The sequence below is a fragment of the Panulirus ornatus genome, chromosome 25 (genome assembly GCF_036320965.1).
Source record: "Panulirus ornatus isolate Po-2019 chromosome 25, ASM3632096v1, whole genome shotgun sequence".
NCBI classification, from domain to species: domain Eukaryota; kingdom Metazoa; phylum Arthropoda; class Malacostraca; order Decapoda; family Palinuridae; genus Panulirus; species Panulirus ornatus.
The window spans coordinates 6,311,703-6,337,531 of record NC_092248.1 but is presented as its reverse complement, the minus strand read 5'-3'; the positions used below and the strand labels follow the sequence as shown (position 1 = coordinate 6,337,531).

The window sequence follows — 25,829 nt, the reverse complement described above, 5'->3', positions numbered from 1 at the left end:
AGGGAGGTGAATGCAAGAGTTTTGGAAAGAGGGGCAAGTATGTGGTCTGTTGTTAATGAGTGAGCTTGGGAAGCGAGTCAGTTGTTGTTCGCTGATGATACAGCGCTGGTGGCTGATTCGTGTGAGAAACTGCTGAAGCTGGTGACTGAGTTTGGTAAAGTGTGTGAAAGAAGAAAGCTGAGAGTAAATGTGAATAAGAGCAAAGTTATTAGGTACAGTAGGGTTGAGGGACAAGTCAATTGGGAGGTAAGTTTGAATGGAGAAAAACTGGAGGAAGTGAAGTGTTTTAGATATCTGAGAGTGGATTTGGCAGTGGATGGAACCATGGAAGCGGAACTGAATCATAGGGTGGGGGAGGGGGCGAAAGTTCTGGGAGTGTTGAAGCATGTGTGGAAGTCGAGAACATTATCTCAGAAAGCAAAAATGGGTATGTTTGAAGAAATAGTGGTTCCAACAATGTTATATGGCTGCGAGGCATGGGCTATAGATAGAGTTGTGTAGAGGAGGGTGGACGTGCTGGAAATGAGATGTTTGAGGACAATGTGTGGTGTAAGGTGGTTTGATCAAGTAAGTAATAATAGGGTAAGAGAGATGTGTGGTAATAAAAAGAGTGTGGTTGAGAGAGCAGAAGAGAGTGTTTTGAAATGGTTTGGTCACATGGAGAGAATGAGAGAGGAGGAGGAGAAGTGTGAGACCAAATTGGAGGTGGAAAGATGGAGTGAAAAAGATTTTGAGTGATCGGGGCCTGAACATGCAGGAGGGTGAAAGGCGTGCAAGGAATGGAGTGAATTGGAACGATGTGGTATACCGTGGTCGACGTGCTGTTAATGGATTGAACCAGGGCATGTGAAGCGTCTCGGGTAAACCATGAAAAGTTGTGTGGGGCCTGGATGTGGAAAGGGAGCTGTGGTTTCGGTGCATTATTACATGACTGCTAGAGACTGAGTGTGAACGAATGTCGCCTTTGTTGTCTTTTCCTAGCGCTGCCTCGCGCACATTTGGGGGAGAGGGTTGTTATTTCATGTGTGAGGGTGGCGATGAGAATGAATAAGGGCAGACAGTATGAATTATATACATGTGTATATATGTATATGTCTGTGTGCGTATATATATGTATACTTTGAGATGTACAGGTATGTATACTAGCGTGTGTGGACGTGTATGTATATACATGTGTATGTGGGTGGGTTGGGCCATTATTTCGTCTGTTTCCTTGCGCTACCTCGCTAACGCGGGAGACAGCAAAAAACAAAATAAAATAATAAATATAATATATATATATATATATATATATATATATATATATATATATATATATATATATATATATATATATATGATCACATGAGTCAGTCATGATAGCTATGAAGGTGAAATCAGTAGTTCATTTAATTTAACATGTAATTTTTCTTTACATATGGCACAACATGTTTCATGAAGACAATCCACCTCAACAGGTGCAATAATTCATAAAGTTATTTAAATCCCAACATGACAGCGAAAGGATCGTCTAACGTCTACCATCACAGACAACACACTGGCCTTTAACTGTTACTGTCTGCCAGGCCTGTGTGTTTGTCTATGTGGTAGACGCTAGACGGTGCTTCTGTGGTGATGGGATCTAAATAATTCAATCAATTATTGGCACCCGATGAGGTGGATTGCCTTCATGAAACTTGTTGTGCTACTTGTATAAAAAGAATAACAAATTAAATATATGAACTCTTACTGAAGTGCGATTTCACTTATATATATATATATATATATATATATATATATATATATATATATATATATATATATATATATATATATATATATATATAAGAGGCCGCCAAGTGAGGATATTCTCTCTAAGGTTCAGTCCTCTGTTGTTAACGCTACCTCGCTAACGCGGGAAATGGCGAATTTTTACCTATTCGCCATTTTCCGCCTTAGCGAGGTAGCGTCCAGAGCAGATGAAAGCCATCGTAAAACAGGAGGGATGGATCTCTGGTCCCCCACTCCCACCCCTTTTCGTCGCTTACGACAAGCAGGGAATACGTGGGAAGTAATTCTTTCTCTCCCATCCACCAGGGATATGTACACGTATGTGTGTGTGTGTGTGTGTGTGTGGGTGTGTGTTTCATCACATGTGCATACTAATCTTATATTACAAGGAAGGAATTTTTACATGTAGAGTCCAATTTCTTGCACTGTCCATGACATAAGTTTTCTATTAGCTCTATATTCACAGTTTCACTGGTAAATTTACTCCATTAACTTACAAATCGTATACTAATCATAATAACTATTTACATCTTCTCTAACGTGTTCCTTACTTATTTTCTTACACTAACCTGTTGTTGCCCCTGGATGTACATCCTTTCAGATTAAAAAAAACAGTATCACATTCCTCTGTCACCAGATTAAGTGATGATAACGAAAATATAATCCTTCTCCTCCACAAACAATGGTGAGAGAGGAAGCCCCGACAATGGAAGGGAAGCTTTCTAAATGCCATATGTGCGTACATACATTTGTTGATTTTGCGATCGTATTCCATAGACGAGAGAGATCCACCACTGGGGCCTACAATCCAAAGTTCCGTCATCTCGTCAACTAACGAATACAGAAAGTTAAAGCCAAAAGTTTTCAGGGCAATAACCAAAAAAAAAAAAAAAAAATCATCCCGAATAGTACGGTCGGTGAAAAAGTGCGATGAGGTCAGTCTGTAGTGGGAGCTTGCATAAGGCTCGGGGAAAGAGGGTTATATGTGTTGAAGCCCCACAAACCTGTCGAAGGGTGAAGCGCTCCATTTGCTTTAGTATCACACTCGACTGCCACTGGCATAGGTGCGCACTCTTTAACTTTTGTCCTGGTGGGGAACGTAATTGTGAAATGGCCGTTATCTCAACAGGGAAAGTGGAAAGTGACCTTGGAATGGCCATATTTCACAAGTTTGGTGGTTAGGTTACAGCATCTATGAACTTACTGGTGGCAGGGTTACTACATCCAAGTAATGGTGGCAAGGTTATGACGTACGTCTAAATAGTGTTGGCAGGGAGGGGTCATTTCACATCACTAATGATGGCAGATCAAGTGCCGTATGTGGTGGCAGAGCCCTATTTTCCTGTGATGGCAGAGCCCTATTTTCCTGTGGTGGCAGAGCCCTATTTTCCTGTGATGGCAGAGCCCTATTTTCCTGTGGTGGCAGAGCCCTATTTTCCTGTGGTGGCAGAGCCCTATTTTCCTGTGGTGGCAGAGCCCTATTTTCCCGTGCTGTTGGATGGTCACATACGACAATGGCAAACGTTCTCAAACGCCAGGAGTATATAAGAATAATGGAACTTGTCCTCTCACTGTGGTAATTAACGCTCGTCTGTCTGTAACACCCTGAACACGACCATTTGATCCCTAAGCCAGATGAAATTACCCCTTTTGAGTAGAATAGTCTGGTCTTTGATCTTTGGCCTCGGTAAGCCATGCTATCGTACTGTTTTGCTCAAGGGTTATAATGTCGTGCTCAGGGGTCGTACCGTCGTGATCAAGGGTCGTACCGCCGTGCTCAAGGGTCGTACCGCCGTGCACAAGGGTCGTACCGCCGTGCTCAAGGGCCGTACCGCCGTGCTCAAGGGGGTGATGTTGTCAGGGTCATGTTTTGGCAACAGTGGTGGCAGCGTCCCAGGGCGGCACCCGTGGCGCCCTGTGGGGAAAAGGGCAGAGGCGTTCCTTCGGAATTTCCTCCCGGTAAAGATGTAAACAAAATCATAACAACAGCTGCCGAATGACTTGGAATAAGGCCACTGAGGTGATTCTAAAATTTCCAAAATTCCTCGTAGTAATGATAGGCTCAAGAGTATGAGACTTACACCCCCTAACGAGCTTTTCGCCAGTACCTGACGAGCATAGACCACGGATACTGACTGACAGATTCAGTGGAACAGAGAGACCAGACGATGGTGAGGGTAAAGGGACCTTCAGCGTCCTTGGAAGAGAAGAATGAAGCTAAACGTTAAGTTGTATCTGTCATTTATCCTCTCTAGGTTACTGTCGCTTTATCAGCCGACCCGTAATCTTAATAACCCAAGATCTTTTACAAACTCGTCCGTCCGTAAGTTTTTATCACCTCACCGAAGTGGTATTCATGTATATATAAGAGAGGTGCTGTTATCACGTAATTGGAAACGACCAACTGCTCAGCGGAAACCGTAACCACATCAACGAAAGGGCTTCTTAACCAACAAGGAAGCTTTTTTTTTTTCTTTTTTTTTTCAAATAGCATAACTACTGCACAACCGGAAGCATTTCTGAACATTTTTAAAGTTCATAAGCCAACATCAGACGGGAGGGCACCAGCTAATGAGAAATGATTCATTCCCACCCTCACCCCTCAAAAAAAACATAAGTTTACCATCATAAAACCACAGAAAATAACAGGTCACAACGGGAGCAACAGGAGGTCACAACGGGATGAGGTTCCCACCAATCTTCCAGAAAGGACGACCCTGGACTATAGGTAAGTACGTGCATGCTGCATACACCAAGAGTTTGCATGAACGAATCGTTAACACGCTTTAGGGCAATGCTTTCCAAAGCTTCTCTTGGTCGAGGAAGTTTGTAAAGCAACATGTTCAATGTTTTCTGTGAATTCCCCAAATCTTCTCTATTCATTCTCTCTCCACTTCTTTCTTACGCAAAGTTTCATAGGTACGTGAGCAATTTTGTGGCAATCATCAGCCAAGTTCAGGTGAAAGAAAATTCAGTAATTATTATTATAGGTAACTGGGAACCACCGACTCGTAGAAATTGGTGTAGAATGACAGATACTGGGAAAAAAGCAAAATGTATTCATGTGATTATTTCAAAGTTTACACACACACACACACACACACACACACACACACACACACACACACACACACACATATATATTCCTATGAGTCCACGGGGAAAATGAAGCACTAAAGTTCCCAAGTGCACTTTCGTGTAATAATCACATCATCAGGGGAGACACAAGAGAGAAATATAACAGTCAGTTGATATACATCGAAGAGACGAAGCTAGGACGCCATTGTGATCCTTTCCTATATATATATATATATATATATATATATATATATATATATATATATATATATATATATACTGCTGTGAGGGATATCAGAAAGAAGAGGAGGTTCCTTGCTCAAGGGACGCTAATGGACCGTCACCTGATCTAGCTATTAAAACTGGCGTTAGAGTCTTAATGGTAGGAGCGGCCACTGAAGGCGCTGCCCTAGGGAAAGGGTCCGTTGCTGGTACTTCTTAACATGTTGTCTGCCCCACCGTTGTCTGTGGCCTGAGGTAGAACTCCCCTGACCATCGGGTACGATGGCACGATCCTTGGTCCTAAGCCTGAATTCACATGCAAGGGTTCTACTGTCGTGTTCAAGGGCCGTACCCTTGTGCTCAAGGGCCGTACCCTCGTGTTCAAAGTCGCATCCTCGTGCTTAGGGATCGTACCCTCGAGTCAGAGGGTCGTATCCTCGTGCTAGAGGATCGTACCCTCGAATTAGAGGGTCGTATCGTGCTAAAGGATCGTAACCTTGTGCTCAAGGGTCGTACCCTCGTGCCATCTGGCTCAAAACCTTCCTGTAACTTTGCTTCCTGTAACTCCTGTAACTTTGCTTATGTTCCGAATATCCTCTCCACCTCCCTCAGTGTACGTGCAGCGCTTCAACTATTTGACTTCCTGCCACGGAGCAGGGAATTTCAATGTACACCACATGAAATAGTGGGTAACCTTTATCCGGGATGATCCCGGGGGAGCCGAGGTCTTTCCACCTTTTTTTTTTCTCCACGTCATAACGATCTGGAACAGATAAGCAAACAGCTAAAAGGATAAGTTCCTAACCATCACGACCAATCTTCCAGCATTCTCGATCTCTTTACTACTGAACCCTATCACTGAAGTTATTCTCTTTCTTCCCCCTTATTTAAGGATCTTCCGACCATCATCTTATCTTTTTTTTATCACTTCTAACCCACCCTTTATCCCGTGCGCCATCGAAGAGCCAACTTTGGCACTTTGGGAAAGTTCAGCACGTCATCCTTAATGACTTTTCCTAAGACGGGTACTGCTTCGCTGACCGAGATGCCTCACGTTGTGCTGAACACATAGCAGAGGTTGTCTCACACCTGAGTCATGGTTTGACGGCTTCTGTTCTGATGCCTTGTAACCTCTGGAATACAGCTTACGAGGCCAAGAAATATTTTTTTTTTCCTTCCCATGAAACCCTCTCCACTTTCATTTCTACTTAGAATGACTCATGTTAGATATTCCGAGTTACTTCTAAATCCAGGAATAAGTTGGTTATACCGTCTCCGTAAGCAAAGGTTGATGGCTTTGTTGATGGTTATGCTGCAGGTGATTAGGTCGAAGACATTGGTGAATATAATGAGAGTGAGATCCTTAAAGATCTTGCTCTCCTTTAAGTTGAGGTAGACGAAGTTCAGGAAGGTAGAATGGCCAGTGTATGGTAAGAGTATCTTCATATTGCCAGACTGTTGAGAGTCTATGGGACTTGCAGATGTCTCTTTAGGTCCCATGTTATAAAACCTCTTCACACAGTGAAGCTGGGGATCGGAATGATGGCAGTGGATCGTACCCCAGTGGATAATCGGAGGTCTGTCGACTCCAGCACTAGGGAGATGTATGAGGATGATGAAGCCAACGAAGTATTTAGATCGCTGGAGGTACGTAGGGTGTTGATGATGGTGCAAGGTAGGGAATCTAGCTACCCTCAGGGAGGAATTCCCTGTACAGTTTGGTAAGCAAGTCAATGACGTCAACGAAGTATTTAGATCGCTGGAGGTACGTAGGGTGTTGATGATGGTGCAAGGTAAGGAATCTAGCTACCTTCAGGGAAGAATTCCCTGTACAGTTTGGTAAGCAAGTCAATGACAGTACTAAAGTGCTTTACCTTGAGGTTCTGTATCCCTGAAGCGATTTCGAATTCTTGTGCCACCTCGAAGAGTGTTGGGGTTGGTTATAAGCAGGCTTGAATGGAGGAGGGAGGCCCAGGTGGGTCGCAAGGTTTTGTGGGAGGGAATGGCAGACGGTGGGTCAAATGATCGGTCATTAGTCCGAGCTGCTCTGGCGAAGGCGAGTGATGCGGCAGTGGCGGAGGGGGGGGGGGAGAGAGAGAGAGAGAGAGAGAGAGAGAGAGAGAGAGAGAGAGAGAGAGAGAGAGAGAGAGAGAGAGAGTCTACCGGTTCAGCCGGCTCAAAGTTTTCTTTTTTTGCTCCAGTCTACCAGACCAACGCGCTCACTCGGGTGTGCGATAACGAGTTTATCTCCGCCAAACATTTGCGAGGTACCACAAGTGGGAGGAGGAAGTGTGGGAGATCCGACACAGTGCAACAGCTGAAGGATATATATATATATATATATATATATATATATATATATATATATATATATATATATATATATATGTTATCTAATTACGGAGAGCCCTGAGGGCCCAATAATTAGATCATTTCTGACCTTAATTATGGCTCGAATGGTTCCCACCTGGTACGCAGCTGTGTGTACTGGGAGGAGGAGGGAAGGGGTCGTGGGTGAGCTGGAGGGGGAAATGGTGGTCGGGGTGTTGTCGGGGTACATATGTCGGGTATAATCTCTCTTGACGGAGATTTCTCATTTTTCTTCTTCGTCCATCATCATTTTTCCCTCTTGTTCCTGACTTTCCATCCTCTTCTTTTCTTCTTTCGTTATATCATTTCTTGTCTTCCTCTTCTACCTTCATGTCTCCTTCTTCTTCCCGCTTCTGTTCCATTGATTTTCCTCTTTCTTTTCTTTCTTCTCGTCCATCTTTTCTTCCCTCCTTCTCCACCTTTTCTTCCACGCTCCTCCGCCTTTCCATCCCCTCTACTGTTCCTTTTCTTCCTTTCTCCTCTTCCTCCTTCTTCTCCCTTATATTCCCTTGCCCTCAAAATCAGGACATAACAAAGCAAGTACCTTCATACCCCCCTTCCCACTGCCCCATAGGAAGATTGCCCCCGCCTCTCTCTCTCTCTCTCTCTCTCTCTCTCTCTCTCTCTCTCTCTCTCTCTCTCTCTCTCTCTCTCTCTCTCCCTGACCATATTAGCCCAGTCAATCAACAGTATATCAGAATCATAATTATAATCTGGCATTTTATTTGCACATAATTACATTCACATTATTAATGAAGTCTTCACACACATACATACTCTCTCTCTCTCTCTCTCTTTCTCCCTCTCTCTCTCTCTCTCTCTCTCTCACTCTCTCTCTCTCTCTCTCCCTCTTTCTCTCAGGCGTTACGGTAAACCGGGATATATTACTAGCTCTACCTCCACTCAGATAGTTTACATTATTAGGTAAAGTAATCACCGTCCAAACGTAAACTTAAATACCTTTTAAAACGAGAAAGGACGAGTTAAGATGTAAACTCACGTAATCCACTGGAAGTAAACTAGAATTATGACATTCTTTACTTTGATTTTTTTTTCTTTTCTTTTTTTTTCTTTTTGTCGTGTTTGAAGCCAAATGTTGTTGATCTTGCAAATCATATCATCCTCCATTTTCATTCGAATACATTTTCACTCACTTCACTCACTGGCCGGGGCAGGTTGAGATGGAAAGTTGTGCCTGTCCGTTCGTCTGTCTGCCATGGACAAGACCCTGGGGTGGGAATGCTTTACTGACAGCAAAGGGCGTCAGGAGCCATGCTCATAACAGGGATTATCGCCGTTCCTGCTGTGTTCTGATTGCCCTTTACCTGGAACTGTATTCTTTTCCTCCCTACCACGCAATGTATGCCGTAGTTACTCTATGTAATAACAAGAGTAATAATGTTAATAATGATAATGATAAAATGTAATAACAATGATAATAACAATGCTACTAATCAAGGAGAACCCCCTACACCCCACGATTCAACAAACAGGTTCCTCCTCCAGTAATAACACACTAACCACTCTGCCATTAGCATATGGACAATCAGATAATTCTCTAAATGGTCGTAAAGTGTGTTCACCGGTTCCAGTAGAAAAAAAAAAAAAGGACCCTCTCCTCGTGACATTATAAGGGATTAAATCACACCAAGACGAACGATTCAGTTCCCTCTCCTCGTACACACGAACCCCGTGAGAGTTTTGAAAGCCGTAATAACCTCGTACCTCAATAAAGTTTACTGTGAGATCAGGAAGAACAAGGAGGAGGAGTTTCCTGCAGTTGGCCACCTCTTTACAGGGGACGAAAATGACGTGGTATCAGGATAGAAGACCAAGTTACTCACTCTGTGTGTGTGGGTGTGGGTGTGTGTGTGTGTGGGGGTGTGTGGGTGCGTGTGGGTGTGTGGGTGTGGGTGTGTATGTATGTATGTATGTATGTGTGTGTGGCTGTGTGTGTGTGTGTGTGTGTGTGTGTGTGTGTGTGTGTGTGGGTGGGTGGGTGAGTTTCCCTTCCTTCCAAATGGCCAAGGACGATGCCTCGGGAATGGGGCCGGCTTGACATTCCTCATCCACCCCGGCTCTGACGGCTGTGTTGGGGGAGATTACTGGTGGGGGAGAGAGGTCTCAGACGTGGGGGTGACAGACCTGTTGGCTCTGCCACCTGACACTCTTGTACTTACGTGAGTATGATTCAGATAATCTAAATATCATTTGCGGTTTTGAAGGCACTATATAAATATATATATTTTTTTTTATATACTATTCGGCATTTCCCGCGTCAGCAAGGTAGCGTTAAGAACAGAGGACTGAGCCTTTGAGGGAACATCCTCACTTGGCCCCCTCCTCTGTTCCTTCATTAGGAGAACTAAAAGCGAGAGGGGAGGATTTCCAGCCCCCCGCTCCCTTTATATATATATATATATATATATATATATATATATATATATATGTGGAATGAAACTGTCATTAGGCTGCTGGACTTGCTACATCAGATGCAATTAGACTAATGAATCTACACTAAGGAATGATAATTAAGCACACTAATAAACCTTTCATTACCTCAGAGGATAACTGACGACAACCCCAACCCCATCCCCATCCTCAACCCCCCAACACAACCCCCCTTTCCACATCGCCAGATGCTGTCACACTGTCAAACTGCCTGACGCCAATATATATCGTACTGCCACGCTAACCTTTTACCCCAAAGATATCACAGTGCTGAACTGCCAGTGACCCATGATGCTATACTGCTAAAACTGCGTGTGTGACCCATGATATTATACTGCGTGTGTGACCCATGATACTATACTGCTAAAACTGCCAGTGACCCATGATACTATACTGCTAAAACTGCGTGTGTGACCCATGATATTATACTGCGTGTGTGACCCATGATACTATACTGCTAAAACTGCCAGTGACCCATGATACTATACTGCTAAAACTGCGTGTGACCCATGATACTATACTGCGTGTGTGACCCATGACACTATATTTCTAAAACTGCGTGTGTGACCCATGATACTATTCTGCTAAAACTGCCAGTAACCCATGATACTATACTGCTAAAACTGCCTCCGGGCCTGCATTATGTAAAGGGATACAGGCAACGTATAATGCCGAGGTGAAGCAGTTATTAAGTTTACATTAATTTCCCCATCACCAGCGCCAGCTGTCGGGTAGATATACAGCTCAACAGTTTGTACCTAAACAGGTTAGCGGGGGTGGGGTGGGGGGGGGCGGCTGGGAGGGAGGGCCCTCTGTTTATTCTACAGTACGCGTGTCTCATGGCTACAGTAATTCCCGGTAGAATTATTTATGTGACTCTCAGCTCTTTTCGTAATTATTAGAGAACATGTTATAAACTTTATATATATATATATATATATATATATATATATATATATATATATATATATATATATATATATATATATATATTCCTATGAGTCCACGGGGAAAATGAAACACGAAAAGTTCCCAAGTGCACTTTCGTGTAATAATCACATCATATATATATATATATATATATATATATATATATATATATATATATATATATATATATATATATATATATGATGTGATTTTTTTTTTTTTTTTCAAAAGAAGGAACAGAGAAGGGGGCCAGGTGAGGGTATTCCCTCAAAGGCCCAGTCCTCTGTTCTTAACGCTACCTCGCTATCGCGGGTAATGGCGAATAGTATGAAATATATATATATATATATATATATATATATATATATATATATATATATCCACAGATAGATAGATAGACAGGAAGGTAGATATAGAGGTACTGGGGGTTGTATAAATTTGTAGTTTCATTATGTACAAAACTACAAAAAACTTTCATATGTATATATATATATATATATATATATATAAAGTTGGCGAAGGTTTATATGCTTTTGTGTATCTCTGGTAATTAGTGGTAATCAACACTTAAATTACGTCATTCTTAATCTCAAAGCAGATTATAAGGCATTAGTTAACAGTTCCTAATTACACTATTACGACATCACTTAAGGCAAAGGCTGACTTTAAGTGTTTTAAGTGTCCTGGTTTACGACCACACAGACAACGCACTTCTGCTTCTAAAGATGTTTTGTTTCTGAAATTACTGATATAAAAACTGTAATTTGGACTCAAGAGAGAGAGAGAGAGAGAGAGAGAGAGAGAGAGAGAGAGAGAGAGAGAGAGAGAGAGAGAGAGAGAGAGAGAGAGGAGATCAGCCGCGGACCAAAACGAGGTGTCTCTGTCTCCAAGGAGACGTTCTGGAAGGTTCTAGAGAGAATTCTCGATTTCCCTTGGGGAAGTGGATGTGGGGGAAGGAGGTAGGTTCTCTTTCTCTCCCTCCCTCCCCACCCACCTCTTGGATTTTGAGGAGTTCCTCCAGTACGCAGAGACCATCCAGCCGCCAGACTAATCAAAACTAATTAAAGAAACTGAGGGAAATGTGCTTTCATGACGAGGGCGGGAAGAATTTCCAGATGGGTCTTCAATCCATCCCCCCCTTTTTTTTTCATAAATATTTTCAACATTTCTTTTTCTTTTCGCGTATCAGAGCCAATCAACCCCACCTGAAGGATGTGGCAATGGAGGAAGGAACTGACGTGTCTTTTAAGGGCTTGGGTAAAGTACCAAAGGGTAGAACCATTAGAAAGTTCTCTTCAGAGGGTATACTAGTGTATCCTATGGACTTCGACTCCCGCCGCATTTCGACGTCTTTCTCCACACGGGGTCAATTTATCCATCCCTGAACATTTGTTTGGGTTAAATTACTAACACTGATGGCAGTCACAGAGTTCATTATGCCGTACCAGAATTTCCAGATTATCGGATATAAATAACGAGTAATACTAAACATGTTATTGATGACGAAGTTGATGTTAAATATGTCATCACGAGAATGAGAGAGGAAAACCTATCGTACAAAATATTTCTCGTTTAGAGACACACACATCTCAAACCATACACACAGAGATGGAGAAGATCCTATCTCAAACACCGTAGGATATATTACGATGATTAGGATGTCTAACTATTACTATATAGGACTTTACGATGTCTGTTTCTTTCTTTACGCGGCTAAGCTTTGGAGCTCTTTCCCTCACCCAACTCTTACGACCAATGCCTCTTTTCACGGGTATGTCTTCCATTCCTTCCCATGGCTTTCAGATTACACAGTTCTCTCTTTTATTTACTTCCGTATCACCACCTCTCTCTCTCTGACCTTGAAGGATCTGTGATCGTAAAGTAATCTCTATTTACTTCCGTATCACCACCTCTCTCTGACCTTGAAGGGTGTGTGTGTGTGTGTGTGTAGTCTGTGCACCAGTGCAGTTCTGTGTAACTCGATGGACTTCACTACGTTTCGTTTTTAAGGCCTGGCTAAGGTGACTTGAGCCTTCCCTGGACGTGAGGAAAATTCGCCAGAGAAGTCTTCACGCCCAGCATCTTCCACGGGCTAGTACAGTGTCACGTAGTTCACTCTTCAATTCTAAAGCCCCCCGTAAGATCATGTATCATCAAATTTCTATAGAAATTACAATACTGAAAGCCTTAGGCACAAGTAATCCTATTTTAAACCCCCGAAAAAGTATATATATATATATATATATATATATATATATATATATATATATATATATATATATATATATATATATACTCAGTATTGGCAAAAATTCCATTTTAACATTGTTCCGACGAAGTCCAGTGCAATATTTACATATCAAACTTGTTTGGCACAATATGATTTTTTCATCTGAGTTTTATCTTTCATACTTTCTAAGATGTCATCGCAGTATCTTATATATTTTGGAAACTTTCATGAGCATTCATACAGTATATCTGGGAAATAGTTGAGCCTGCATAATAAAGAAAACGGAGGAAAACATTTTGTGGGGGTATGATCCACAATTCAAGAGTCTTCGTATTAGAGAAAGGACGTTTCCCCAGACGCTCCTGCAGCCCAAAGCTACGCTACTTCCAGTAGAAGGGGAATGTAGTGTCCTCTGGAGCGAGAAGTTTTTTGACGAGACTATGTACGCCCTGTGAAACAGCCTCGCAAAAGAAAGTAACTTTTCACTTACGGTGCAACCTTGAGCAGGCGGAATCCGGTAACGCCTATCCTCGAAACTTGGCATGTGTACCATGATCATTTAGATTAGTATAACTGTCAATTTTGGAGGTTAATAAGTCAATGGTGATTCAACATCCTTCTGTCTCTCCCTCCGGCCGATCATCAATCTTAAAGTTTTCCTACAATAACTTGACTTCTACTCAGTGGATGTTCACCAAACTTGGCATGTGTATCCACACTGAATATAGGAAGTTACCTACAGAATTCAGGAGCTAAAGATGTAACATTTAGTTTTGTAGGTATTTTCCAACACGAACGAACTTAGTTTATGGTTCAAAGGCACTCAAGATATCAGACCTGATTACTTATATAAAACAAATCTGATATACCAAACCCATTTTTTTTATGAAATGCTATCGCTTGATACGTCTCTCTTAAAATATCTTCCTGAAATTCCACATCTGTAGCTTTAAACCATGACACAATTGGTACGTAAACCTATGATAAACTACGTAAGTTGAAGCACCGTGTGTATGAAGAGAGGACAATATACCCTTGTGTCGTGTCATCATCTCGCGCCACGGGCGTGTTATTGACACCCGGGGTTATTACAGAGACATATATATACTCCGAAAAAAAAGGAAAAGCCTTGTGGGATATTTTTATTTTAGTATCATATTTCGCCCTTTATAAAGACGGCAAGACTCACTAGCCCAGGCCATCTCTTTCAACATTAATGTCGCTTTTCTATTGCCTCACATTTTCTTTTTTTTTCTTTTTTTCTTTTTTTTTTATTCCTCCTGCAGAGTTTTTGCTCATCATCGAAGCTGCAGAATTTTCAGCTGGGTGTCAAAGAGAATACACGTGTGTCTGTGTGTGTGTGTGTGTGTGTGTGTGTGTGTGTGTGTGTGTGTGTGTGTGTGTCAATCACTAATGAACTGATGTGGTTCAGTGTTCGAGACGGTGAATAACCTGAAAACCGAGTACGCGAGCAGGGTGAAGCCCATGGGTATTGGCCCATGGTCGACTGTCGTAACGAACCCGTCTCGACCATGTATTGTTCTCCTGCTTCGAATGAAGCCTCATCCCGCTGGGCCAGATCAAGCTGTGACTTCACATATGGAGAGAAAAAGGGTATTTTGTGACGACTGGGCAGCGCTGGCGCGTACTGCTCGCCGCTGTGAAGAGAAAATCTGCTGCATTAACGAAAAAAAAAAAAAAGAAGGGACCAGTGTGAAGTACGTGGTTGTCAAGTATCATGTTTACGAGATGGAGAGAGAGAGAGATGGTGCGTGTGTGTTTGTTGTACGGCGGCAGCCCACGTGAAAGTGAGGCAGAAAATAACAGATTGCAACCCCCCCCCTCCCCCGGGTGAGAGAGAGAGAGAGAGAGAGAGAGAGAGAGAGAGAGAGAGAGAGAGAGAGAGAGAGAGAGAGAGAGAGAGGCGCAACCTGTCTGGATGGATGGAAAGAGAGGGTTGTTAAGGGGGACACCAGCAGGGGAGTGGGGTTGGCAGAGAAGGGGGGGGCGCGCGTCCCCTGTTCCCCTACCCCTCTCCCTCCGTCAGACGGCACCTCCCCCCCACTCCACCCTGGTGGAGGGTGTGTCTCCACCCTCGGGCCTCGGCTCAGTGTGCTGGTGGCGACGCCAGCGAGCTGACGGTTCAGTCTGCGCCGCTCGATCTTACGGCTTCCCAGCGACATAACTTTGTGTTCGAGTGATTACCTACTTACATATCCAAACAGTATAGGTCTAAGCGGGATTAGTGCCTGGAAATACACTTAAACTCGAAGTGTCATTGGCTCGTAAGTGAGATAAGTGACCCAAGCAAACATGCCGAGTTGGGTGTAGTGTATGTGTTTACGGGTGACAAAGGCGAGAACAGGTGAACAATGTGATTTCAATACATTAGTGATGTTTGTGCGTAGCTGGCGCCAGGGGGAAGAGTAACGTATCGTTGTCGAGACCCAGCGAATTGTGGCGATTGTGGTAAACCCCTCCCCCACCCCACTCACTCACCACCACCACCACCCCTATTCCACGCGTGACTCTAACAAGTGTTTGCTAATGGCCCAGGTACGTCATTAGGCCCTGGACTACTACTGTGGCGGGTTGTCAACCATGTCCCCCATCTGGCCAGAGCCACAGCTCACGAACCGGATCGACCATGGTCGTGGAACAATAGATTAACATAAAAAAAAAAGAAGTTATATTTGTTTGAAGTTGGAGCACCTCGTCGTCAGAACAGAGAGAGAAAGAGGGAGAGAGGGAGAGAGGGAGCGAGAGAGAGAGAGAGAGATAAGGTTGGGCACGGGTTCCCTCCACTCTCCGGACCTTCAAGACCCAAGGGCGATGTTGGAGTTCGGTCCGATGGGGTCCGGTCCCGGTAATGATGGTCTGGACTCGGGCAACTTCGGGTCCGGCTCGTCCGGCTGGGAGGAGTCCTTGGACCTCGACTGGCTAACAGGTATGTCATAATCTAAGGTCAAGCCGTCACCAGAGAACTTCTTTTTTTTCCCCTCCCCAGTGATGTATTGCCTTATATGTCCTTGTCCTTGTGTGTGTGTGTGTGTATGTGTGTGTGTGTGTGTGTGTGTGTGTGTGTGTGTGTGTGTGTGTGTGTGTGTGTGTGTACGAACGTTTTCATAACTTATCCAAAAGCCAATATTATAATCATCTGCGAAAGTTTCACCCCTTTTTGCCCCAATTAGTATGAAAATATCGATACGGTTTATGCCCAAACTTTCGGTATATTATATATATATATATATATATATATATATATATATATATATATATATATATAGATAGATAGATAGATAGATAGATAGATAGATAGAGAGATAGATAAAGCACTTTTGGATTGCTATCGCTGGTATAGTTTGATCATGATTCAAACTTAAAAGTGCTGTCGAGTTGATGTGTTGTCTAATACATCTGTCAATCACCTAATTACTCATTTGACGGCTTGTATACGGCATTAGGCTTCATATATATATATATATATATATATATATATATATATATATATATATATATATATATATATATTATTCCTATGCCCCAGTCACAACGGTACGACCCTTGAGCACTGCGATACGACCCTTAGGCACGGCGGTACGACTCTTGAGCACGACGGTACGACCCTTGAGCACTGCAGGACTCATGAGTCAGAGAACGCTGCCGCACCAGACGACAGTCAGTCGAATGACTCAGTCACAACGATTTCAGACGCATCAGTTCTCACCAGTCACCAGTCCTTTTAATCACCCCACTCCACGTCCACCCCAGTCACCAGTTCTTCAACCCAGTCCATGTCTATCCCAGTCACCAGTTCTTCAACCCCGTCCATGTCCACCCCAGTCACCAGTCCTTCAACCCAGTCCACGTACGTCTGTCCCAGTCACCAGTTCTTCAACCCAGTCCATGTCTGCCCAAGTCACTAGTGCTTCACCCCAGTCCACGTCTGCCCCAGTAACCAGTTCTTCAACCCAGTCCACGTCTGCCCCAGTCACCAGTTCTTCAACCCAGTCCACGTACGTCTGTCCCAGCCACCAGTTCTTCAACCCAGTCCATGTCTGCCCCAGTCACTAGTGCTTCACCCCATTCCACGTCTGCCCTAGTAACCAGTTCTTCAGCCCAGTCCATGTTTGCCCCAGTCACCATTCTTCAACCCAGTCCATGTCTGCCCCAGTCACTAGTGCTTCACCCTATTCCACGTCTGCCCTAGTAACCAGTTCTTCAACCCAGTCCATGTCTGCCCCAGTTACCAGTACTTTACTATCCTGACTGAGAGTCACCAACCCAGTGCACCACCACCCGAGTCACAGGACCTCCACCAGCAGGAGTCCTGAAGGGGATCCTTCTGTTCGTCATTCGCACACTCCCTCCGATTCTGGGTCCTTGTGAATCCCAAACGGGTTCGGTCATTAGATACTAATCCTTCTATCCTAATCCTGCGCTATTATCCTATCTATATCTACACTGATTGGGAATGCAGAAGATTATTACTGTCCTCCTGCAGGTAACTTCTTCCTAAACCATGAAATCTTCTGTCGTCTGGTTCTTTTATGTACTAACCTCGCCATAGACCATCAGGTCTTCCGTCATTTGGCTCACCTATGTACTAACTTCGTCAAAGACCATCAGGTCTTCTGTCATTTGGCTCACCTGTGTACTAACTTCGTCAAAGACCACCAGGTCTCCTGCCATTTGGCTCACCTATGTACTAACTTCGTCAAAGACCATCAGGTCTTCTGTTATCTGCCTCACCTGTGCACTAACTTCGTCCACAGACCATCAGGTCTTCTGTTATCTGGCTCAACTACGTACGAACCTCGTCCAGAGACCATCCGGCCGTCTGTTACATAGTTTTCCTGTTTATTAACCTCGTTCTAGACAATCAGGTCTTCTGTTATCTGCCTCATCTATATACTAACCTCGTCCACAGACCATCAGGTCTTGTTATTCTATCTCATGTCCACAAGTTTATCCACGATCTATGTCCTGCTGCACTCTGGGTGAGCCCCCTCTGGCACATCCGACATTGAGAGTGAATTTCCCCCAAACTTTTAAAAGTTCGAAAATTACTTTCTGTTGGACTTCGACAATCAAGCGAAAACATTGTACTTTTCCTATCTAAGTTTACCATTCCGTAATAACCCAGCTCTTGGGGGGAGGTATAATTCTAAGAGTCTCGCAAGTCGCTGTAGTCTGAGGAGTGGATGGGAAGTGGGGAACTAAATGATATATGGAGTGGGGTCTTGGACGTAGCCATGGCCTTTCAGCTTACGTCCCGCCACTAGACAAGTGTACGTGGAACATCACGTCTGTCTAGCTTGTCTGTCGAAATATTTTTTTTTCTTTGTCCACACGATAACTCCGGAACCACACATGATGTAAGCTTCATACTTACATCATAGGTCCTTCCTATAGAGGTGCAAAACTGATTAAAATTTGAGGCACGTACTTGCATAAATTTGCATAGTAATAATGAAAAACTGATTTTATTTTTTTTTGGGGGTGGAGGGAGTGCCATAACTCAGGAGTGCGGAATGATGGGCTGTTCAAATTTATATTAAGTGTTAGGGGGATGGCAAATATCATGGTATAAAAATTGTTGCAAATCATTTACCTTTTTTTCCCTCTACCTGTGGCGGAACTTCAAGCAACGGAAGAGTCCCTTGTCTCTCTCTTCCTCCACATGAGGGGGAGACAAAAGATTTTTTTCCGTTTCATTTTATTTTTTTCCCTTTTTCCTAAAGAACAGACATCCTAGCCCTGGCTTTTGACCAGACATAGTACTGTCATTTCCCCCCTCCAACGATTAGCATATTTAAGTGGTTTAGACTCGACCAGTCACGGTAAGGTCAGAGGCGAGGTCATCATAAGACCAAAAAGGTCACAACGTCGTACTCCAACTATACCGCAATGAGACGAAGAAACCTTTTAGGTCACAGTTACCTAACTACACCTTCAGGTGATTTACGATCATTTCAAGACCACGCACACTCTATGCCGAAGTCTTGTGTTTCCCTAAAGATTACATCTATCTGCATCTATACACGAATCATAAAAGTCACAATAATGACATTAGAAACTTTACTTTCACCTTACGAGAACTACCATAACCTGACCCAAACATTTATGTTTAAACACTTACATCAAGAATCTGGTCTTCGACGAAGAGAACAGATCAGAAGAATCTGGTCTTCCAAGAGAAGAGACCGAAAAAATCTGGTCTTCCAAGAGAAGAGACCGAAAAAATCTGGTCTTCCAAGAGAAGAGACCGAAAAAATCTGGTCTTCCAAAAGAAGAGACCGAAAAATCTGGTCTTCCAAGAGAAGAGACCCAAAAATCTGGTCTTCTAAGAGAACAGACCCAAAGAAACTGATCTTCCAAGAGAACAGACCGAAAAAATCTGGTCCTCCAAGAGAACAGACCGAAAAAATCTGGTCCTCCAAGAGAACAGACCTAAAGAATCTGGTCCTCTAAGAGAACAAACACAAACAATCTGGTTTTTGGAAAAAAAAAAAAAGAAGACCTGAAGAATTTGGTCTCTAAAGAGGACACGAAATAATTCACAGACCCTCAACCTCGAACCACGAAACTGCATATAATCCGGAACTCCTCCACCAATGAGAGACTCTGGTCCCTTCCTGTACGTCTGTCGGGTTTAATGGCTCTCGACACCCACTATCATTAATCCAAGAGTCCCGACTGTACGTGCAAACAAAGGAAGTCCATAAAAATGTATTGCCCCCCCATCCACCGCTCTGTATGCAAACAAGTGCAACAGAGACGAACGACGGGGGTGTGGGGGGTGGTGTTTGTTGGAGAAAATGATCCAAAAAGCGAATGAATCGCTGTGCAATTCTTGAACCTTCGAACAATTAAGTGGTGGGGTGAGTAACGGTGATTGCCAACCATAGAGGTGAGCGATATGTCTCACCAATTTCCAACTGAAGGTCATGTTAAAATACCAGTAGCAGGAGAAGAGGAGGAGGAGGAGGAGGAGGATATCACTTCAATGTCTATACTTCTTCGTTTTTTTTCTTGTTTCTAATGGGGTGGTTCAGTCGTTTGTGATTAACTGAAAAACCACCGAGTGTAAACCCGTGTGGAACGTGAGGTATCCAATGGGGTTGCGACCTCTGGTGGTTGCCGGGTCAGATGGAACCCATCACGCAGTATAGATGAGGCCATGGAAGGCCACGGCCTTACATACCTGCTCGGGGCACAGAGGGCGTTCAACCCACTTGGGCACGACGGGGTTCGATGGTCCTTGACCCTTGATCAGGGAGGTGGGGGGTTCCAAATTGCACAGCGATACTACGACCCTTGAGCACAACGATACGACCCTTAAGTACGAACGAGGTGGTTCTCGGGGACGACGATACGACACCTCTTCTGCATATTGGCGTGACCTTCGACCTCATTCATAAGGGTCAAGGCCATCTCTATCTACTACTGATGAGGAAGCTCTGGTATTACCAGTGCTAATCTATGTGCTCAATGCTCACAAGAATATGATACAAAAGATGAAATCTTAGAGAAAGACACAGATAGGGTTTGCTGATGCACCAGACCACAAGAGATTCGAGATAGTGTAGGTCAGGGGAGGTGGGATATAGAATACTGTTATCACATCAGGTTGAAAAAAAAAAGAAGGAAAAATGGGTCATGCATTTACACTTTTGCACATGTGATTGTTTAATCAGCATGTAAAGTCTTGCATGACCAACCCCAATCTCTCTCTCTCTCTCTCTCTCTCTCTCTCTCTCTCTCTCTCTCTCTCTCATGTGTTTCTCAGTCTATCCATCTATCCGTCCATTTATCTATCAACCCACTTTTCGAACGGTTACAACCCTTTAAAAGCGTTATTCTTAGACCCGAGTCTGTGTGACCCCAGGTCCTGGCCTCTTGACCCCCACCCCAGTGTGTGTGACCCCAGGTCCAGGCCCCACGTCACCCCCTACTCCCTTGTACCCAATAACTGTCCAATCTTTTATGATTTATGGCCAAAGTTTTTCCTCTTCGAATGAATTATAACCTGAGAGAAATTGTACGTCTCTGCTCTACAGATATCAAATATAATTCTCAATGATTTAATGTGTTTGCTTTTAATTAATTTTTCTCTATAGGATTATAATGAAATTTACATAATAATTCTCTCTCTCTCTCATACACACATTACTGACTATAAGTCATCACTGGCCAGCCTGGGGTAGGCTCCCCCATCGTTTAGAATCCTGGGCGTGGCAGTCGTCCCGCAGGCAGTCCCAGCTGTTCATCATACTCCCCTCAGGTCTGGGGTGTGTATGTGTGTGTGTCTGTGTGTGTAGACAAACACCGGAGTAAAGACTTGTTACATATATATACTCATAGGAATATATATATATATATATATATATATATATATATATATATATATATATATATATATATATATATACATTGGAAAGGTCACAATTTTGCGCGTGATCAAGATATTTCTATGAATGTTTCATTTTCCCCGTAGACACATAGGAATATATATATATATATATATATATATATATATATATATATATATATATATATATATATATATATATATATACACACAAAGTTAAGAGACGGAGCAACACCAGTGTAAAACCCTCTCCCCGTAACACACAAATAGTAATCACACAAACACATTCCAATCTACGTTCAAATTGCGTGTTTTACGTGTTTTAGTTAACAACCAACCACAAACATTTTATTTCCCAGCGTATGCCACACCGCTGGCCATCTGTTAGGGGGGTGGCCGTCGTCATAATATATATATATATATATATATATATATATATATATATATATATATATATATATATTTTTTTTTTTTTTCAAACTATTCGCCATTTCCCGCATTAGCGAGGTAGCGTTAAGAACAGAGGACTGGGCCTTTGAGGGAATACCCTCACCTGGCCCCATTCTCTGTTCCTTCTTTTGGAAAATTAAAAAAAAAAAAACCGAGAGGGGAGGATTTCCAGCCCCCCGCTCCCTCCCCTTTTAGTCGCCTTCTACGACACGCAGGGAATACGTGGGAAGTATTCTTTCTCCCCTATCCCCAGGGATAATATATATATATATATATATATATATATATATATATATATATATATATATATATATATATATACTTGCATATTGGTGTATGTAACTTCTACGAAGCCTTTACGGTAAAGATATTTTGCGGGCGTAGTTAGCCCAAGGTGGTGGGTGTGGAGAGAGAGAGAGAGAGAGAGAGAGAGAGAGAGAGAGAGAGAGAGAGAGAGAGAGAGAGAGAGAGAGAGAGAGAGGCTGTTCAAGAAGCCAAAATGTCGCACCAACCAACTCCTCCCCTTCCAGGTGGGCATCGCATGTACACGCTTGGAACAGACTGACACACAGACCCTACAGACACACACACACACACACACACACACACACACACACACACACACACAGACGAGTGTTATCACCGCCCACACAGGAGACGAGGCATCATGGACCTGCCTCACAATATCATTATATTCACATAATATTTTTTTTTCCCCTTTATAGTAAACATCATTTTTCCAGCGTTTCCCCTCCGAGGGCGTCCACTCTCAATGGAAAATCATTTCTCCACCGCTATTTTTAACAGCAAGTCAAGGAAATTATGGGCTACTTAATATACTTAACACAAAAGTAACCCTCGCTACTCCTTCTTGCGACAGCCTTAGATTTACACTTATAATGATCTACGTTACTTACAAAATGGAAGCCTTTCTGCTCTACCTTGCCGCAATCGTAGACTTAAACTTATGACTGAGGTTACTTATAAAAAGTAACCCTACCTCAATCATTACTTATGAAAAAGTAACCCTACCTCAATCATTACTTATGAAAAAGTAACCCTCTCTGTTATATCAAGCGACAATCTGATATATACACTTATACTTTACGCGATGCCATTGTGCTCGGTAAGTGCCTCACGTCACTTATATTTATATAAGTGTATCTAACGTAACATTGGCTTTCCGGCGAAAGATCTTATCTCTGTGGTTGATGGTGGGAAGCAGTAGCCCTCGCCAGGGAATTCAGACCCGGGTTCGATGTCCAAGATTCTTAAGGACGTAATATTTCCGTACGTGATTGCTTCGGAAAATAAGGACACTGTCCGTTACTTCCTGTAATAATAATAATAATAATAATAATAATAATAATAATAATAATAATCATAATAATCATAATAAAATAATAATAAAAATATCAATACTGATAATAATAATAATAATAATAATAATAATAATAATAATAATAATAATAATGGTAATAATAATAATAGAAAAATATTAATACTGATAATGATATTAAAGTTATAATAATAACGATAATAATGATAATAATAATAATAATAATAATAATAATAATAATAATAATAATAATCATACATTAATGAATATATTAATTTTGTTATCTGCTAGAAAATATAATATTCACTTTACATCAAGTGAAAATAGTATTTTACACACACACACACACACACACACACACACACACACACACACACACACACACCCTTACGTTAGTGCTAGAAATGTTCAACACCCAGCTTTATTGTTCCCTGTTCATGGCTGTATCCTAGTTTTCTGTATGCTTTTCAGCCCTCGGCTACAGCCAGTTCAAAATAAACCGTGAACTATATATTATTGACGAGTAACGAAGTTACCATCAATATCTTACTGAATATAACCAGATATCTTTATGAAATCGTGGACTGGAGAGAGTATTTCACACACACACACCTTCATACTGTTAATGATGACACAGACGGGCTGCGGGAGAGGAGGAGGGGGTCACACACACACACACACACACACACACACACACACACACACACACACAGCCATATTTTATCATCATCTTCACTGAAAATGAGATGAATAATTTCGTTGATGAAATGGAGGTATGTGATGATGAGTCCTCCGGGAGCCCCCACCCCACCTCTCTCTCTCTCTCTCTCTCTCTCTCTCTCTCTCTCTCTCTCTCTCTCTCTCACACACACACACACACACACACACACACACACACACACACACTCAAACACATACGGGAGGGATGGAGTAAGGGAGAGAGGCGGGTGTTGTGGATGAGACCCTGTGTGTGTGTGTGTGTGTGTGTGTGTGTGTGTGTGTGTGTGTGTGTGCGTGTGTGTGTGTGTGTGTTTTGCTTTTTTTTTGTCGTGGGTGTAAACTGGCACAGTTTGGACGGCCCGGCCGCATATTTATGGAGCCAAAACTAGCTAAATGGTTACGAATAGTGCTGTTGGGATGTTAGTGGCTGGATCCAATGAACTCCCCTCTGTGTGTGTGTGTGTGTGTGTGTGTGTGTGTGTGTGTGTGTGTGTGTGTGTGTGTATGTCTCTGTCTGTCTGTCTGTCTATCTGTCTCTCTCTCTCTCTCTCTCTCTCTCTCTCTCTCTCTCTCTCTCTCTCTCTCTACACACACACACACACACACACAGAGAGAGAGAGAGAGAGAGAGAGAGAGAGAGAGAGAGAGAGGTCAAGCCTTAGAGACACATCAGTAGATTAAGTTCATCAGCACATTATTAATTCAACGACGAGACAAGCCAGCTCACCATTGCATACAAATCCGTACCTTTTCGACCACTTCCCAGGAACTCAAAATGAATACATCATTCACTTGTATCATGACACGCCCCCCAATAAAAATTGATGATCTAAATAAAATCAATAAATTTCATCCATTTTACGACAAGGTTCTGAGAAGCATGTGAGATCACCCAGCTTACGTGTGACTTTGACGAACATATTGAGGAAAAATTCAGCTTACATCTGACTTTGACGAACATGTAAGGAAAAAATGGTCTCATTCCATGTATAATTCCTCTCATTAACGAAGATATCATGAATAAATGAAGAATCTGTGATCATATTGAATCAGAAGGTCAAATTCAGAGAGGTTGACGTGATGAAAGATGCTGTCGAAGGTGCGGTGAGATGAACGCACCCCTGTTAGTAGGGTGGTCTACTACAGGTGAACGCACTCACCTATATGCAGTGGCCCTTGGTGAAGAGAACGTACTCACCAGGTCCTCGTCATGCACCGGGCAGTGACCTGGGATAGGTGAACGCACTCACCAGGTCCCCGTCATGCACTAGCAGTGACCTGGGATAGGTGAACGCACTCACCAGGTCCGCGTCATGCACCGGGCAGTGACCTGGGATAGGTGAACGCACTCACCAGGTCCCCGTCATGCACTAGCAGTGACCTGGGATAGGTGAACGCACTCACCAGGTCCGCGTCATGCACCGGGCAGTGACCTGGCATAGGTGAACGCACTCACCAGGTCCGCGTCATGCACTAGCAGTGACCTGGAATAGGTGAACGCACTCACCAGGTCCCCGTCATGCACTAGCAGTGACCTGGGGCAAATGAAAACGCACACACCAGGTCCCATAAGAGTGACTAGGGTCACTCAGGTGAACGCACCCACCAGGTCCCCGTCATGCACCGCCTGTACTCAGGGATACATGAACGCACCCACCAGCCCCCCAACCCCTACCCCAACCCCCCGGGTCATGCACAGGCAAGCGGTAGAGGGGAATGAGAAGGGGGAAGGGGGGGGGGAAGGGGGTATGGGGGGGGATGATCATCATTCAACACCCCGGGACACATTACCATAAACCTTCACTAAGGTCGGTCCAGCGACCAGACCAGACCAGACCAGACCAGACCAGACCTCTCCCCCCTTCACCATAAACAAACACACGGGGTAACATAAA

General features: G+C 43.2%; 2 protein-coding genes across 4 annotated transcripts in view; one reads left to right on the top strand and one right to left on the bottom strand.

Annotated features, from left to right (window-relative positions):
- The window catches only part of LOC139757211 (glycerophosphocholine cholinephosphodiesterase ENPP6-like), a 137,854-nt gene that overhangs the window by 90,032 nt on the left and 21,993 nt on the right, over positions 1-25,829 (bottom strand). The gene's annotated exons all lie outside the window — the stretch shown is intronic.
- The window catches only part of LOC139757212 (uncharacterized), a 292,609-nt gene continuing 271,175 nt past the window's right edge, over positions 4,396-25,829 (top strand). For 2 of the 3 annotated variants that reach the window (XM_071677379.1, XM_071677377.1), the window contains exon 1: positions 15,155-15,998. In XM_071677379.1, the coding sequence (XP_071533480.1) occupies positions 15,884-15,998 (115 nt within the window). In that variant the 5' untranslated portion in view covers positions 15,155-15,883. Of the gene's footprint in view, positions 4,499-15,154; positions 15,999-25,829 lie in introns of those variants that run through there. The other variant, XM_071677378.1, reaches the window with a different exon arrangement.